The sequence below is a fragment of the Corvus brachyrhynchos genome, unplaced genomic scaffold, assembly GCF_000691975.1.
Source record: "Corvus brachyrhynchos isolate BGI_N302 unplaced genomic scaffold, ASM69197v1 scaffold32, whole genome shotgun sequence".
Taxonomy (NCBI): Eukaryota; Metazoa; Chordata; class Aves; order Passeriformes; family Corvidae; genus Corvus; species Corvus brachyrhynchos.
The window spans coordinates 700,386-719,009 of record NW_008237919.1 but is presented as its reverse complement, the minus strand read 5'-3'; the positions used below and the strand labels follow the sequence as shown (position 1 = coordinate 719,009).

The 18,624-nt window shown below is 38.7% G+C and overlaps 1 protein-coding gene across 2 annotated transcripts in view; it reads left to right on the top strand.

Moving 5' to 3' along the window:
- The window catches only part of MET (MET proto-oncogene, receptor tyrosine kinase), an 86,629-nt gene extending 68,521 nt beyond the window's left edge, over positions 1–18,108 (top strand). For both annotated transcript variants that reach the window (XM_017733082.1, XM_017733081.1), the window contains exons 12-21: positions 2,927–3,073; positions 5,069–5,225; positions 6,049–6,189; positions 8,519–8,749; positions 11,117–11,197; positions 11,815–11,996; positions 13,569–13,678; positions 16,166–16,331; positions 17,232–17,368; positions 17,507–18,108. In XM_017733082.1, coding sequence (XP_017588571.1) covers positions 2,927–3,073; positions 5,069–5,225; positions 6,049–6,189; positions 8,519–8,749; positions 11,117–11,197; positions 11,815–11,996; positions 13,569–13,678; positions 16,166–16,331; positions 17,232–17,368; positions 17,507–17,717 — 1,563 coding nt within the window. In that variant the 3' untranslated portion in view covers positions 17,718–18,108. The remainder of the gene's footprint in view (positions 1–2,926; positions 3,074–5,068; positions 5,226–6,048; positions 6,190–8,518; positions 8,750–11,116; positions 11,198–11,814; positions 11,997–13,568; positions 13,679–16,165; positions 16,332–17,231; positions 17,369–17,506) is intronic.
- The last annotated feature ends 516 nt before the right edge of the window (positions 18,109–18,624 follow it).

The window sequence follows — 18,624 nt, the reverse complement described above, 5'->3', positions numbered from 1 at the left end:
TAATCTAGTGTGACATATTTGGCTTTCATCAAATGACAGTGGGTACTGACTGAAATGTTCTGTTTGGTTTCCCCTGATGACCACAAGATGTTTTTGTAAGAAAATGTTATACACAAGAAAACGTTAGGTTTTCTATTTAAAACACAGTCAGGGCACTGTGTGCCACAAATGCCAGTCGTCCTTGTCTTCAGTGCCAGCCTCTCAACGTCCCACATTATCACTGTCTTCCTCTGCCAAGTACGTGGCTCTTTCAAGTCTCTTAGTGCCCACCATGCCCCAGTCAGAGGAGTCATGATAGAGTGGCTTGAGAAAACTCTCTGCTTCAACACCATGAAGACACCACTTCAGAAGTGCTCCCATCTCCTGCCAACATGGAAAGACATCAGGGCAGGAGAAATTCTGGTGTTTCACTGCTGAGTCTGCTGAAAAGGACAGAGTCCACTTGCTGCCTCCCCCAGAAGCCACTGATCCAGACCTGCAAGCTGGGCTGCTGACAGCCCAGAGCATCCTAGCTGTGAAACAAAAAAAAAAACCAACAAACTAAGCAACAAATAAATAAGAAAAGCATCTTTTTTCAGTTAGCACAGAGGCTTGGCCTGTTCTGGAGTTGTGACTGTTTTCTGAGCTGGTGCAGGGACTCTGTGCATTATTCCAGAGGAGACCTAGGCATGGGCCAGCAGTAACTAAAGTGTATTTATAAATATTAATCTTCCACTAGAGAAATACATAGCACATTTGTGATTCAATGTGTAACAACTGACATGCTACACAGCACATGAGATCCTGGCTGTGCTCTGGCACTTCTGTCTTAAAACTCAGAGTAGGACAAGACTTACTAAATTGTCTACTCTATTCTTAAGCCAGCACAACATGTTCTTTATGAGACAATCTTAAGGAAATCTTCTTGCCTATTTATAGGCCACTCTATTGTCAATCTTCTTTCACATCACATAGGAAATTGTTACTCTCAATACCTGGTCCAAAAGAGACCAATATGGAAACTGGTATTTTCGAGCAAGCTGAAGAGGAGCCTCTGCAGTAATTCCTCATTTTTCCCAAGTCAACCTTCTCACTCTGCTTAGAAGCCTCAAAAATGCTTCTGACACCAATCTCAAAATTTCCACACCTTAGTTTGAAGTTCTTCTGCTGCTTTTAGACTTCTACCCAAGTTATTCCCATCTCTCTAAAGTTGTGAGGTGGTTGTGCTATCAGATTGGGTTGCAACAGCTACCCAGTACAGTAATTAACTTCTCCTGCTTGCGTTCAAGGGCATTGCTCACCAAGAAGGGGGTAATACACATTTGAAAAGAGGAAATCTTTTTTTCCAGTTCTCACAGGAGCCAGTTTCCTCCTTTTCTTAAAATTGTAGTCAAATTCTGTTGTCCTGAGAAAAGCAAAACCACTGTTGAAAGAGTTTTGAAACTCTTAATATATTTAGATTATCATAGTGAATATATTTGAAACTATAATGTATTAATGGTAACCTAATAGTCATAGTAGTAAGTAAAAGCTACCATCTTTATAACTGCCTAAGGACCACCTTAGGAAACATAAGTATGATTTTTTTTTTTCCATTTTTCCATCAGTTTTGGTGGAGAAAACATCAGCTTTGGTGTAGAAGAAAAGACCACTCAACCAGACCGCTCAACCACACTCTCTAGGATGATATATTTATCCTGAAGATGGAAGAATTAAATTCAAATCTTTTGAGGTGGATAATTCAGAGGAAAGATTTGAACATGAATGGCTCACAATCTGCCACAAGTCTCCATACCAATAAGCAATAAGCATTCACATGGTCCCTGGCCCAGGAATATTTTCTTACTTAATACAAAACAGAATGGCTTCAACTAGACAGAAGATAGAGTGCAAATGGATTTTTATGGCCAGCAATTAAAAAGCATTTACCTGGGGTGTGGCTTTGCCATCAAAATAGGACATTAAACTGGCCCTCCTATATATTTATTACAATTTTCCCAGGATTCAGTCTCATTCTGCAGCAGATCTAAAACATATGCCAAAGTAAGATTATTTTTTGCCCCTCAGAATGGGATTCTTGGGTTTTTTCTCATATACAAGGCTTCACAGTGGTGTCAGCTGTGGTGCCTTCCTCCCTTCTCATGGAAAACTCCCAGATCCAGCCCATGTAAATAGCCTGTATTAGTCCCATACTCCCTTCTCCCCTTCTAATCCCACTTAATATGCCTCTTCTTTCATCTTTAGCTGGGCTGTACATGGGCTGGGGCAGCTTCTTAAATAGAGATGCACTCCTGAGCACAAAAGATCCTAAACTTGGCCTTTGGAGTCTACTGTCACAATATCAGAAGGAATAATTTTTCATCCAAGTCTGGGATGTGAGAGCAGGTTTTCTAAGTAAGAAGTGTACTTTTCATGCTCTCATCTTTACCAAGATTTTTCCTTTTTGGTCTGTGGAACATGATTTTAACAGACTTATGTATGATTATAATTAATTACTTCATTTTGAAAGCTTCACTTCTGCTACCATAACCACTTGCAAAACCAAATGTTTGAGATGCCTTTAGCTTGTGGATAATATAATGCCAGTTTTGTGTAAACAACAGCGTTACATAATGTGTCCTTTCTTGCACAAATTATGCAAAAATCTAAACAGGACCAACAGGATTAATCCCTCAGACATTTACATTTTTAGAAGTGTGTATGAGCTGTGTGAGTGGTAGTGACAGCAGATTTTATCTATAAACTTTACCATGCTACACTGGCCTGTCTGTCAAAGTCCCATTTACATGAAATAACCCTATACATGCATATTGACAGGACAGTGTAAATTCTCATTAGTCTTTTATTTCACAATTTTTTTTCTATTAAAAACATTTTCCAATCTTGTAACTACTTAACTTTCATGAGATGGTTATGTAATATGAAATCGATTTTTTTTTTTTCCAAGGGAAATTATATTGATTCAGAAGCTGTTAAAGGCGAGGTGCTAAAAGTTGGAAATAAAAGCTGCGAAAACCTTCTCCTGCAGTCAGAATCAATTCTTTGTACGGTTCCCAGTGATCTCCTGAAATCCAACAGTGAGCTAAATATAGAGGTGAGGCAACTACACCACACACGAGACATTAATGCCATTTTTATTATCATTCACAGTGTAACTATTGAACCAATAAACTTTAAGCCTAAATAAAATTTAAGCCTAAGCCTGTGCTTACAGGGATATCTCTATCCCTGTTTGTTTGGGATGGAAATTCAAATAATATCAGCTATTTTAAAATAAATGTGATCATCATTGTTGTTATTACCTGTTTGTAGAGAGACTTTCTGGAGCCTTAGGCACAAAGTAGGACCTGAACTAAGCACAGAAATAAAATTATAGTTATTAATCCAAACACAGGAGGAAATGTGGGGAAGAATGAGAAGCTATAATGGAGTAGTTTTTGTTTGGAACTCACAAGCCGTTTTTTCAACAAAAAATTCTGCTGCAGTCAAGAGGATCAAATCTTTCCTGAAAGATTTTCTTTTTTGTCTGCATTTTATAATTTCATTTCAATTCTTTTTGTAACAAGAAGACACTTAGGAAATGTTTCAGTCATTGCTTTAAAGGTGGTCTCAATTAGAGTCACTCAGTGTGCTACTGCAAATTTAAATTGTAGACATACTGATTTATAGAATAAGACATAAATCATTCAATACACTTGTATTTTTTTAAATATATAAAAAAAGGAAATTGGAATGAGATTACCTTTAAACTATGAAACTGCACACTGATTCACTGAAAACAGTGGAGACTTTGCTAGTCATGTAATTGTGGTTAGGATCAAAGTCTATGTAAACTCTTTGAAGCAGGGACATCTATTTTTCTTTGTCTTTATGGCATTCATCTCAACAGGACCCTGGACTGTGAATGATATTCCTATGTGCTACTGCAATCTAAATAAATAGTAATAACTAATTTAATTTATTAATATGGTAACTAGTAATTTATTTTAATATTAATTTCTTTTCTTAAGTAAGTATGAATTTTCTTGGATACATCAGGCAAACTATAAAATTAGATGCAGCTCTCCTTTTGGTGTATGTCTCCCAGACTTCTAAGTGCCTAGTTTCATATAATACTTGTGCACAGGTTGCATTCAGTTAATATGTTGTATTTTTACATATGCAACCAGGACTAACACTGCATTCGATGTGATATTTTCTTAACCACTAAGAAACAGATAGATATGTGTGACATGTTTCATGCATAGAAAAGAACAAAACATAAAGGGGTTAAATAAGGTTTCTGCTTGTTTACTGGCAAGGAGACTCAGAAATTGTAGTCTGCCCAGCGAAGAAGAAAATTTGCTCTTTTGACGGGCAAATCCATCATTACAGTACCCAGAGGGATAAATTCCACAGGAGGAAGAGAAAAGATGGCCAAATGCATTCCAACTGACTGAGCTAGTGCTGTGTGACCTAAAACAGTTTTTCCCTGTTAGCTGCTTGGTGTTTGTTCGGTTGCTGATTTTTGCGGTTGTTTTTTTTTGTTTTGTTTTGTTTCTTTAAACTGTCAGCAAGCTAGAAGCTGGCAAGGGACAGGCTCACGTGACCTTGGGAACTAAAATGCAAGCATGCTGTCAACAAGAGAGTGAGTTTGATGCTACAGCACATATATGCCAGAAGGACACACATTAAAGACTAGCTGGGCTATTTTTTTCAATGTACATCTCAGCCTGTGTATCCATAGGCCCATTCTGTGCACCATATGGGTAAAAGTATGAATTTAACATTTTGAATTAGCATCTGGTAACAGTGGAACCCTGTTATCCAGAGTGCATGTGACTACATGCTGTGTGTGTCGTGTATCAAATATAGAGCTGTGTCACTACCAGAGCTCTTGAAGGTGAGAAATTAATATTAAACATGTAGATTTGTTTTCATGTTCACCAATATGACAATTTCTCCACTCCCAGTGTCTTATCACAGTACAGCATCACAAAATCAAGATTTAATACATACGGGACATATCAGCTCATACTTTAGTACTAATAATCTAGTTCTTGCTTGTCTTTGGAAATCATTACACTATTTTTTTTCTTTGTTATTTCAGTGGAAGCAAGAAGTTTTGTCAACAGTTATCGGAAAAGTGCTGATCCGGCAAGATCAGAATTTCACGGGACTAATTGCTGGAATTCTTTCAACATTAGTCTTAATCTTTATCTTTTTGGTGGTTTTCTTCTGGAGAAGGAAGAAGAAACAAATTAAAGGTCCATCATAGTCAATCCCATAAAATAATTCCATTATTATATCTTAGATTTTAAAAATTGATATAATTCTATGCTTTGCTTAACTGTCATGCACTACCCTGTTGTAACCTGTCAGCAGAGGTTTCACAATCCAGTCCCAATGTTTATTTGCATTTCAGTGCTTGGCAAGAGCCTGAGCTGGGTGAAGGGCCATATTATGCCTTAAGCAGAAGGATTTCGGAGGAACTCTGAGCTATTAGGAAAACTTAGTAACTTCTCTTCCCTAATCAGCTTTGGAAGAGGGGATGACATGGAAGAGTCAATGACATGCATGGAATCACGAGTACTTCAGCTTCATCCAGTTGCCTTTCATTCCTCCAGGCTGTGCCTGAGTTGTGCAAGACACAGAGCACTGCAGTCTCCAGGTCTCTCTTCACCCCAAATCAGGAACTTGCTCAGACTCTGGTTCTTCTCTGGCCCCTGTGTCTGGGTTTCCTTCCAGTGGGAGCTGCCACACTATGTAAGGTGGGAGGAGAAGGGGAGCTGGTGTATAACCAACTCTTGTCCTGATGCAGTATCACAGCCCATGAAGCTGGCCTTGGGGTCTTCAAATCTGTCTTTGATCTTCCAGTATGGCTAAGAGTGGGTCTTCAACACAAGATTTTTTTGCAAAAAATCTTGCACTGTAAAAACAGCTCAAGTCCTACACATCTGCCACAGTAACAACCTGATCCTCTTCCCAGCAGAGCAGAACATCTAAATTTAAATAAATAGATAGATAAATCAATATTGGCATACCGAAAACATGAGGGTTTTCTAATATTTCTTTCTCCTCCCCTTTCAGATCTGGGAAGCGACCTAGTTCGTTATGATGGCAGAGTGCACACTCCTCATCTGGACAGGCTGGTGAGTGCAAGGAGTGTAAGTCCAACAACAGAAATGGTTTCAAGCGAATCTGTAGACTACAGATCAACTTTTCTAGAAGGTACGCCTCTATTAGGAATCTGTATGTAGGATATTTTATACATCTTGATTTTCATGTGTCTTCAGATGATAGCTATTTTGATCAGTATCCTAATTTCAGTTTCTCATCTGATTTGTTTGTGTCTGCATTTTTGGGAGTCTCATGTGTTCGCAGGCTTGCTATTTTAACTGAGCTTCTCAGGTGCTTCCCAAGATTAAGGTGCAAAGGATTTTTACTTTTATTCACGTTGAAGGAATAAATAAAATACAATACAATACTCTCTATAAATATGCTCCACAAGTTATTAGGAGCTAGTGTATATAGTGTTTCTGTCATAAGATCCATCATACCATGCACAAATCCACTCTGAAAAGACTGATTTTAAGGATAACATCAAGTGGCTGTAGGTTTAGTGTGTCTCAGTGACTTCCTACAGTTATAATAAAGCAGTTCTGTTGGCCCAACAACAGCCATGTAGTTTTGTAAACTGATATTCTTTTGTCTGTTAATGCCCCTCCTGTAAAATGGGACACTGTATAATGCAGAAATTAAGCTAAAAGGATATGAAGACTGTGACAAATTGAATGGAGGTCCATGTGCACCATTATGCCAGTCTCGAGGAAGAATAATCCTCTGCTGAATATATTTTTGTGCCGTATAATATGATTTTAAAGTGGGAATTCTTTAGAAGAGCAGTCTGCTACACTTATAATACCATGCTAGGCTGAACACCTCCTTTAACACATGTGGAGACCATGTTCTGTGATTACCATTAAAGAGCCTTTATCTATTAGGAGTTACCACATTACGGTGTGTGAGGTCTCACAGATATTTGTTAGTCTTGGTATAGACATAGTCTTGCACTATTTCTAGTGCTGCTGTATACTATGCAATAGAAATAACTCCAAATATTTATTCCACTTTTGCAAGCCCCAATCACAGAGATATTTGAGAGACAGGCCTGTTCCCAGCTTCCCATATCGTTCTTTAATTGCTGCCACCAGCCCATACAGGAAGTTTCTTGATTGAAATATTTCCAAAGGGAAAGGAAAGCCTGTGACACTGGTTAGAAGCGAAAGCAGTATATGAGACAAAACTTTGCAAAGATCCTTGGTGGAAGGCAAATCCACAGTGGTCCTGAGGTCACTGTGTACTGGCAAAGCACAGTTGAGAGTGCATTCAAGAAGGGGATGTTCACCTAATGTTCCCATAGAAATGTTTATGTCAATATTATCAAAGAATAAAATAAAAGAAACATTAGAAAATGTGCAGGTTTACATTTAGCAGCTTCAAAAATTATTTTGCAGCCATGGCTAGATTATTTTACTGTGTTTATTAAATAGGTATTTGCCCTTAGTTACAAATAAATTCATTTGTTAGTGTAGGAGTTGGTATTTTTACTCCTAGATAAAGTAACAGAATATTTCTCAGGACCCAGAGTGATAAAAGCACTTTATAAAAATTCCACAGGTTTTATGCAGAAATAAATAAAGAATGTCTATACAATGTCTTTTACTTATTGTAATAAAATACATAATCATTTTTGTTGGTAAATTTACTTTCCTTTTTTTTGTTTTTGGCCCTGGACTAAGTTCAGCTCATTGATGCCACTGAAATAATTCCAGACTGAAATCACACAAAATACTAGGGAAAAGATTTTAAACAAAACCAATTTGAAATACCTGAACAACATGCTGTTGATTAAAAAAAAAATCTCAAATAGATACTCCTGGACTTACTGAAATATTTTAGTTTCTGCTATATCAGATGGCTCATGTTATTTTCATGAGTAGCACCAACTGTATTATCTTCAGCAGTTACAGGAAATGAATCACCTCTAGGCATTTCCCTGGTTGAATATTTACCATTGGATAAATATAGCTAGTCACCAGCACTTTGGAAACCTTCATGAAGTGTTAAGTTCCCTACCAAATCAGAACATGACAATAATAGAAGGTTTCATGTTTTTAATTGTTCACTACCTCCTCCTCCCATATTGCTGTCATTTTTCTGTTTTACTCTTGTTACTTCCATTTACTAGAAATGCTATAACCTCTATTTGGCAAGAAGTGACAAGGCTTCATTCTATCCCCTCAGAAAAGTGGAAGTTTTGCCATTTACTTTCTTAAAAGTAGAGCTGAGACAAGCATAAGTTTCTAGTGACATGGTTATCCTGGAGGTTGGCAGATTACCAACGCGTATTTTCATTTTCCCTTTGTGACCAAAACTTCCGTAAAGCCAAGCCACTTCCAAACTGATAAAATCAAGCCTTGCTTACCAATGCAATAAAACTCTTCATTTTTCAAGGAGAAGTTTGAAAGGATTATAATAGTTTCTGTTCATCTTGCAGATCAGTTTCCAAGCATGTCTCAGAATGGATCATGCAGACCTGCCCAGTATCCTCACTCTGACCTCTCCCCGATTCTGTCTAGCGGAGACTCAGATTTAGCCAGTCCACTTCTCCAAACTAATGTCCACATTGACATCAGTGCCTTAAATCCTGACCTGGTCAAAGAAGTGCAGCATGTGGTTATTGGTGCCGACAGTCTGATTGTGCACTTCAGCGAAGTAATAGGAAGAGGTGGGTACTGCAACTCTTACCTTGCAAACTGCTCTTCTTTTTGCACACCCATTTATTATAAACCATTCTGAATAAGCTGTCTACAAAGATTTTTCAAGATTTTTACCTCTTATAGCATTGCATCTCATGCACTGAATCAAGCGGTAATGAAGGGGCTTTCCTTTGAAGTCAGTGCATTTGATCAGTTGGAGAAGACACCATCAGGAGAAAGGAGTCTACCAACTAATGAAGCTCTTTTGAACTCATGGACTTGATGGTCCCCCACCAGCTGCCTCAATCTCATCCTTTTCCAGGCTACAGAAAGCTCAGCCAGGCTTCTGATCCATGAGGTTGTGGTACAGGAGTGAATCTGCCGCAGGATATTACGTGAAACCTAAGGCACATACCTAAATGGCAGGGGATGCTGAGGCAGGAACACAAGTGACCTTAATGGAGCCCATTATCTGTCGGGATTGCTACATGACACAGGAGACTCCTGCAGTCATTAGTGTATACAGTGAAAGTCCCCGTGGCCCACGTGAAATGCCCACACCCCTTTTCCCTCCACAAGTTTCCACCAGCTCTGAGGAATTTTCTGCTTGTTTCCTCACAGCAAATGCTCTTCATTCCTCCTCATTCCTCCCTCATGCCAGTTGCAGAAATATGTAGCTCCTGATTCACTTTCCCTTAGTTTTGTCCCTGATTTAGCAGGTCTCCTATTTTTCTAAATTTCTCTCATCGCTCCTATTCCTCTACATCTTTGTAAGCAAGTTCCCTTCACCTTTCATAGTCCAAGGCAGTATTTCTGTTACAGACATTTATCAAACTCTCTATGATTGAGTACATATTAGTAACCAAAGTACAAACTGGATTTTTAGTATTTCTACAGATCACGCATGAGAGGTCTCTTGTTGAGTATCAAGATACTGATAAAAAATTTGCTATAAATTATATTCTTAATGCCTCTTCTGCAGGAAAAGTCACAAATCAAACAAACAGTCAGTGTGTTTCAATTCTATGTATTATACTTCATCATCCCCAAAGCAAGGGTGGGCCTTTTTCTTTTCTTTTTTGTTTTGGAAAACTCCAAGTAATTTCCCATTTTTTAAATGTTGAAAAATATCTGGAATGACACCAAGATAATTAACCGTTTTAAATTTTCTCCTTTCTAACTAGAAATGGGCCAAACCCCAAAATATTTTAGACACACCCAATCCAAGCTTTAGGATTTGTGCCCAGGCTCCAAGCAATCTGTGGTCTGATGGGATTTTAGTTGCTTTTATAAAACAAACTTTGGATTAATTTTACCTCAAGCCAAAAGCAAAGCCAACTGAGCTCTGACCAGAGCTTAGGACTGGAACATAGTAGAATATATCAGATAGTCTTGTTCTCTGTAGAACTCACACTTAAGAAAAAAAATATTTTACTTTCTAACTGCAAATATTAGTATTTTAAAAGTGTCTGTGAAAGAAAGCCACAACTACATGTACATAATTTGATTTGGAGAAATTAATGCATGAGCCTGGAGCTCACACTTCACAGTTTCCCAAACTGGTTAACCTGACTTCTCATAGTAGGTTTTGGTAGACTACATCATTTGCTTGGCAGGAAAGCACAGGATTTCTGTGTCCCTGGCAGTTCATTTCACTGCTTAGACCATGAGAAAGAAGGCAAATTTTGCTCATGATCTTTTAGTGATATTTTACACTTGGAACTAGGCCGTAGAAAAAACTGCCAAGTGGTGTCATCAGTCTGTGACCTGTAGAGCAACTCCCAAACCATCCATGGCCAACACATCATTTTTAACATTCAACATTTTCCATGGAATAGCAAGACCTTAAGAGACTGTTAGTCCGGAGTGGCTGTCCTTTCCATCAGACACATCAGATGCATCGAGTCTGTACAGTCCAGTGTACCACTTAGCATGGTCTTGCAGATCACTGGGAACCACCAATCCAGTGGTCATGTCGGCTCCTAACTGCTGCCTGTGCCTTCCAGGTGCTCTCCTTTGACATCTACGTCACAGGAGAAGATGGTGGGAATGGGCTGACATGGGTTTTGTGTGCATAGTGATTACAAGAACATGAAATATTTGTGGCGCCAGCCTTGTCATTATTTATACTCTCCATTTAGGACAAGAAATACCAATTATGCTGCAAATAGAGTTTTCATTTTATGTAATGGTGGTTTTATGTAATGGTGATTTTATGCAATGGTGGTTTTATGTAATGGTTTTATGTGTTACTTAGGAAATATACATTACAAGTGTTGGGAATTGGACAGAAATGGAGTGTGATCACTTTCTTACACTGTAATTGCTACCCAGTGGAAAATACCAGAAAGCTAATTTTACTTCTTAAAACTAATATTGCTCATTTTTTTACACAGGACATTTTGGCTGTGTGTACCATGGGACATTGCTGGATAACGATAGCAGGAAAATTCATTGTGCTGTGAAGTCACTGAATAGTGAGTTACATGTTTAATAGTGAGACATTACTACTAATTCTAAAGATAACTGGGGTGAACCAATACACTACAGCGAAGTATACATTCACAAACAAAGATTCTTAGCTGCAGCTGAATCAGATTTATCTTTGGAGCAATTCCAGTTACTTCAGACTACCACAACACATTGGCATATACTTTTACATCAAATGAAATGTCCATATATTTCCTCTACAAAGAAAAGAAAACTGGAAAATAAGGGAAAGGTAGTGTCATTTTTTTATTCTACTGGGTACTGAAGATTTGGGTTTGGAAGTTAAATTGCTGAAGAGTGGGCAAAGCTGCTGGAAAAACAGGAAGATGCTGTAACATTTATTAAGGACTTCACTCAAGTGTTGTTATTCAATTTTAAATCGTTCAAAATAAGAAATGGAGAAACAGAATTAAAATCACCAACAGCCTGTATTTGGTCATTGTAGGAAAACCAATGCACATGACCTGGTTGTAATGTGGGAGGTGGGGAGCATGTCTGTAGTCTCTCATTATCACTTTTTTGTGCAATGATATGCTGTAGAGAAATGAAACCTAGTTTGTTTCTGTCTCTTTTAATTAATTCCTTTTATTACTGGATTTCTCAGGGATTACAGACCTGGAAGAAGTAGCTCAGTTTCTGAAAGAAGGAATAATCATGAAAGATTTCACTCATCCCAATGTTCTATCACTCCTGGGAATCTGTTTGCCCAATGAAGGATCCCCATTAGTTGTTCTTCCATACATGAAACATGGAGATCTTCGAAACTTCATTAGGAATGAGACTCACGTAAGTACATGGTGAGGTACAAATGGCAATGCAAGTCTGGCCACACCCTGCTCCAACACCACACGTTATAAGCTCTCATAATTACATTATGTCTGCAACTTGCTGCTGTTACTGCACCTTAACCTTTAGCACTTGCTTAGTCTGGCATCAAGCCCAGCCACAGCACTGCCACTCCCTCCCCTCCCCCTCAAATTCCTCTCTAGAATGTTTCCCAGAAATTATCAGCAATAAGTATTTCTCATTTCCCATCCATAAGCCTCTTTATAAACAAATGTGTTTATGAGATCTAAGTCAAGGGGCCCAATCATCTGCTGGTTTAAACTGGCACATCTCTGTTGACTTTAGCACAGCTGTGCCAGTTGTCAACATCTGCTCTTCCAACTGCTAGGTAAGGGACATCCATGTCCAGCTAGTGTCGCAGTCCCTTTGTTATCAATATTTTTTCTTCTTATCTTAAGAAAGAAAACCAGGAACTGTTACACAAACTATGAGTACTCTCTTAGCAGCAGTCTTCCCCATTTCCATTGAAAGACTGTAGATTCCTCAGATGTGTCTCACTTGCTCTCTTTCAAGTATGAGATCACAGGTCTTACCTCAGGCAGTGTAAGCCCACTTTACACTGTAGTATTTCACCTATTTCACAGCGCTAGGACAATATAAAGTGACTCCTGAGCCGATAGGATTTTGTCCTTGCTTTTATGGCAAGCAACAATAGCCAGTACATTCAAAACTAAATGCATTTCGACAAATTTTTGGAGGAGTTAAGCTTTCTGAGGTAGGGACCTCTTCCCATTTGAGCTTTTTTCATTCTACAAGCACCAGGCCACTTGTCTGTAAATAGTGCCATGGTCCTTCCTGAAATAAACAGAATAATGACCACAGTTGATTCAGACTGTTCCACAGAATAAAATTATAAAGAGCAATGTCAACAAGAAAAAATCTGTGGTATCCTTACTACTACATAACAAGTCATATGATTGGATAAAAGATTTACAGGCTTATGTTTATACTTATTTTGATATTTAACATTTTCAGTATCATCTCACCATGTTGACCAGCAGAAGGGGTTAACAATCATTGCCAAAAATCTTCCTCTGGTAACTGCTAAGGTCTCATTTGCCTTTTTTATTACATCATACCGATGCACTTATTTGTCCCAAATAGCACTTTCTCTTTTCTTGGTCATCCCCAGCTGATGAGCTCCAAGTTCATAGTTAGTACCTTCTACTGAGTTACATGCTATCACTCTGAAGTTCACATATGTGAATTTTGTGTATCATCTGTGATGCTGAGGTTTCAGCATACTGTTCCACTTCCCAGGCCAGGTTATGCTACTTATGCTGCAAACTCTACTCTTCTGGAAACTGTCAGCTCTTTTGTTTTCTTATAGTGTGTTTTCTCACTGGAGGTAAGAAGTTGACCTAAACTTAAACCAGTTTCACTACAAGCACCAACCTGTCTTGATCATTCTGGTGTCAGGAGAGGTGTGTAAAACCTAAAGAGTCACAGCATAAAGCAGTCTGATCCTCGAGCTTCTGCATTCATTTTATCATAAATGTTTGTATTTTACAGAATCCAACAGTAAAAGATTTAATTGGATTTGGCCTTCAGGTCGCAAAAGGAATGAAATACCTTGCAAGTAAAAAGTTTGTCCATAGAGATTTGGCAGCAAGAAACTGTATGTAAGTACAAACATCTACTTTCAGCCACATTATCACACACTCTGCTGTGTAAAACACTGAGATGAAATAAATTAAAGCTTCCAGGATTCTGCTTTTTTTTAGTCAAAAGATGGTAGTTTTTTCATTGCTCTGCAATTATACTGATGTTTGTCTTGCATACTGATGAGCTACTCATCTTGCTAAGGGCTCATTTCTTACACATAAGCTTTTTTTGAGTGTGAGAAATAAGAAAGCTGAGGTGAACGTGTAGCCTCTCAAAATCTTTGGTTAGAGTTTAAAAGGCATCTCCTAAGGGAAGTTAAACTGCTGTTGCCTCAACTTGCTGTGCTTCCACCCAGCCTCTTCAGAAGCAGAATGTCTCTGCTGCCACACCTAACCAGGAGGGAGAGGAACACAGGGGAACTTTGTGAGAAAAACGGGAGCACAAAGAAACACCAGTGAGACCTCTTGACAGTAGTCTTTCATTACATAAGTATGAGCTTACTTTGGCTCAACTATGCACACAAATTAACATTCAAAGAATCTTACTAGTGTCTGGGAAGCCAGACAGTTCAGTTCCCACAAAGACAAACTGATACAGGAGTTGCCAATATGATTATGCTGATTTATCACCAATGTTGTTAATTAATGAGGCACAGCCTTAAACATTGGAGTTTATTTTTAGCACATCGTAAACTGGAGCTCTGGCTGCAAAAAGGTCATCATCTGTGACATCAGATATCTTACTCTTTTTTCAAAGGTGCACACCTGTGCAGCTGAAGAGCCTCTGAAAAAGAACATTTTCTTACAGGTGTTGGTTTTGTAAGGGATGAAAAAAGCCACAAGCAACATGATTTTCAGATTTCCTAAGAAGAAATCCATTGGGTTACTTAACAAAAGACCTAGTTAATCTAATCAAAGTCCAAATAGTGGCAACAGGACATTCCCCTTGGCCTACTGTCTCTTCCTTGGGTGAGGAAAGAACTCTCAGGGTGTCTCACATGACCACTGAATGACTGCTTTTGACTTCTGTAGGGTTCAGCACTTCAGAGCCTGGAGAGCTTCTGCCACAAGACCCGCTTTCCCCAGTGGCCATTGTGCAATGCAACACTCAGAAAGCACAGGCCCTGCCACAGTGGTGATGTCTATCAGAAAGGAAGCCAGCATGCAAATATAGTCCTCAGGGACTCTTAACTCTATTCCACTATCCTGGAAGAGGTGCAGAAACCTGCTATGGCATAAGACCCAACAAAGTTCCCTCCTACTTCCTTCATCAGATTAAGTTATAACATCAGTAAATACAGCAGGTGATTGTGTCCCATGCAGTGGGACTTCAACGGACCAGAGTTGTCCAGACAGAAACTTCATCAATTCAAGACAGCAAAATGCCATGTGTAGACACTGAGAGAGACAGGATCATTTAGCCCAGAGAAGGTTCAGGGGGATCTTATCCATATGTATAAACACCTGATATGGTGGATTAAAGAAGATGAAGCCAGATTCTTCTAAGTGGTGCTCAAGGACAGGCCAAGAGGCAGTGGGCACAAATTGAAATAGAGAAAATTGCATTTAAGCATGGGGAGAAATTTTATTGTAAGGATGACTGAACACTGGCCCAGGTTGCCAGAGAGGTAATGGAGTCCTTATCCTCACAGATATTCAAAACCCACCTGGTCATGGTTCTGAGCAACCTGCAGTAGCTGACCCTGCTTTGAGCAGGGGAGGTAGTGGTGAACCAAATGATCTTCAGGGGTCCCTTCCAACCACACCCATTCTGTGACTGTGTGATCCTGTAAAGAAGCCCAAAAGGAAGTGCTTGCTGTGATGAGGTCTGCACATACAATGAAAGATAGGCTTGAACATGCCAATACCCACACTCTATCTGTTTGTGACAACGGTGCCACTTACCAGGACAAATACCAAGCTTAGGCCTAAGAAGCAAAGCTAGGGAGGTCTTCTGGTATGGCTGAGATGTCATCCCAACAGAACTTTTGTTATGCCATCATTTTCCCCCAGAACAGACACCAAACTCATCCTTAATTACAGGACTACATTATTGCATAAAGGCAGTCACTGAGATAATGATGGATCCCTCTTTATGAAAACTGAGAGTAAGTAGGAAAGGTGATGCACTGACTTGGATGAGCAGGTTTTAAGGATACAGAAGAAAAAGCAGCTATGGAAGAAATGATGTAGCATTCAATCAGGATGTATAGGCTATTAGCAAAAATCTTTTTATACACAGCAATTGTTCTAAAATAACTATAATTCAAATTGTATTATTAATACAGTATTGGTCATTTCCTGAGTTCATTCACTGTGTTAAATGGGTGTCAAATATACTTTGCTGCACTTTTTGTTTCAGTGTAACATTAGTTCATAGATCCAAAATAAAGTACTGCCATCCAAAGTCACAGTCTCAAAAATGTAAGTCAGTCATTATAATCCACCATCACAGTAAATCTTGGCCTGCTCAGTTGCAAATAATACCTTTTGTCATTTCCATAGGTTGGATGAAAAATTTACTGTCAAGGTTGCTGATTTTGGTCTTGCTAGAGATGTCTATGATAAAGAATACTACAGTGTGCACAATAAAACAGGAGCTAAACTGCCAGTGAAATGGATGGCTTTAGAAAGTTTACAAACTCAGAAGTTCACAACAAAGTCAGATGTGGTAATGTACAACCATATTTGTATCACCTATTTATTTCTTTTATATTGCCTGAGGCATCTTTCTAATATTTAATTAATGAAACAACTCCAAATCAAAACTTATATTTGAATCTAACTTTAGTTCACATAAGAATAAAAGACTCTTTCTACATGCAGAAAGTGCATTTGTCCCAATCACAAAGCAAGAAGTTGTTCTGATTATATCTTACTGCTCAGGGAAAAATTAGGGGTTTAACTCTGTTCCAAGGGAAAGTAAGGACATTCCAAGAAGCTAGGTTGGAGCTGAACCCTGCTATAGGAGGGGCTCTGGAAAGCTTGACAGAACAGGTTAACATGGAGACTTGTAAAAGTTAATAGTTCTCCAAAATACTTTATTTGCTTTATAAATACTTACTGGGTGCCTACAGCAATTTCAAGTATTACCTGGCCATTTATGAAGAAAATATTGTTAAGATGAAGTCAGTTGGCTGGATTGCTTTGTATTTTAGCTCTCCTTTCAATCCAGATTCAGATTAACCTGTGATGCATAGAATTTTCACCGTGTATACTGTCTTCAGCACATATTTGCACTGAGTTACTCAGATCATCAGCTCATGTAAACTGGCAGAGCTCCATTAACCTCAAAAGAGGTCTGCCAATTTATACCAGCAAAGTAGCAGGCCTATGGGCTTTTATTTTCTTTAATTTACTTAGTTGAGATTCTCTGGCTCTTATTTAAGTGACTCCTCAAGTCCCTACAGCATTTATTAGCCCACTTAAAAGAAAGCTGAATGCAGTAAAACAACTTTTCAAAGGAAAATCCATGCAGTTGAATGCTTAAATCTGTCAAACCATCTTCTAAAACAGGAATGTAAATGCCTCCAACCCTTTAACTTTTTGGGTTTTTTCTTTGTTTTCTTAGTGGTCCTTTGGTGTATTGTTATGGGAACTTATGACACGAGGGGCACCACCTTATCCTGATGTAAATTCTTTTGATATAACTGTTTACTTACTACAAGGAAGAAGGCTGCTGCAACCTGAATACTGCCCTGATCCACTGTAAGTAAACAGTTTGCAAAGGCTTGTGCAAATGCTGATGATTCTGGTACTATAGTAATTGAGACTGAAAGAGAGGGTTGGGGTTTTTTTCTTTTTATGTGATTTCATAATTGAACACTTCTTTTATTTGAATGGCAGGTATGAAGTCATGCTGAAGTGCTGGCATCCGAAACCTGAGATGCGTCCAGCATTTTCTGAACTTGTTTCAAAAATATCAACAATCTTCTCCACTTTTATTGGGGAACACTATGTTCATGTCAATGCTACTTATGTCAATGTGAAGTGCATTGCTCCCTATCCTTCTCTTTTATCATCACAAGACAACACAGACATGGATGTTGACACATGACGGGTATGTCTGAAATTGAGGAAAATCCATTCTTAGTTGTATGAACAAAAAGCAAAACATTTTGTCCACTAGTTTTTACTGCCCGGTCTTTGTGAGAACACTGTTGCACATGTTTATGTTGTTGCCCAACTTGCACTAGTACAAGGACACGATATCATATTGTTTAAGGATACGGGATTCCATAAACCATCACAGTAATTTCCAAGTATTTGGAGAACTGCATCAATTTACCAAATGGAAATGTGGTGTGCTACCACCCAGAGCTGGTTCCCACAAACTGTCATTAATGTGTGCTCAGACCCAAGAACAAAGATTCATCATTAATGCCATGAAAGTAGAATATCAATCAATATGCTGGAAGGACTGTTACTGTGCATGTACTTTAGGATAACGAGCAGTGCAGAAATGGTTTTCACACAAATGGCCAAGAAAAGCAATGAGAGTTACAAGAGTTTAAAATGTACTTTCATCCCACATGGGACAAACTCTGGATTTTTGAACTACATCAACAAGGTTTCTAAGAACCTAGGCAGCCAAGATAGCCAGCCTCATGGTCAGTGTCTTAACAGAAATCAAAATCAAGAAATGTGCAGTAAAATAAGTATAGAAAAGTACGATTGTGTAGGGAGTGGGTGAGGAAGGCCAAGGCAAAACTGGAACTGAACCTGGCAAGGGATGCAAAGAATAACAGAAAGGGCTTCTACACGTACTTTAATCGGAAAAGTAAGGTTAAAGAAGGTGTTCCCCCTCTGTTAAGCAATGCTGGTGGACGAGAAGAAGACTGAGGTACTTAACTTTTTTTCCTCAGTCTTCAATGGCAACCTCTCTTCCCACACCTCTTGAGTGGATGTATGACAGGATGAGGACTGGGAGAGCAAAGCCCCTCCCACTGTAAGCAAAGATCAGG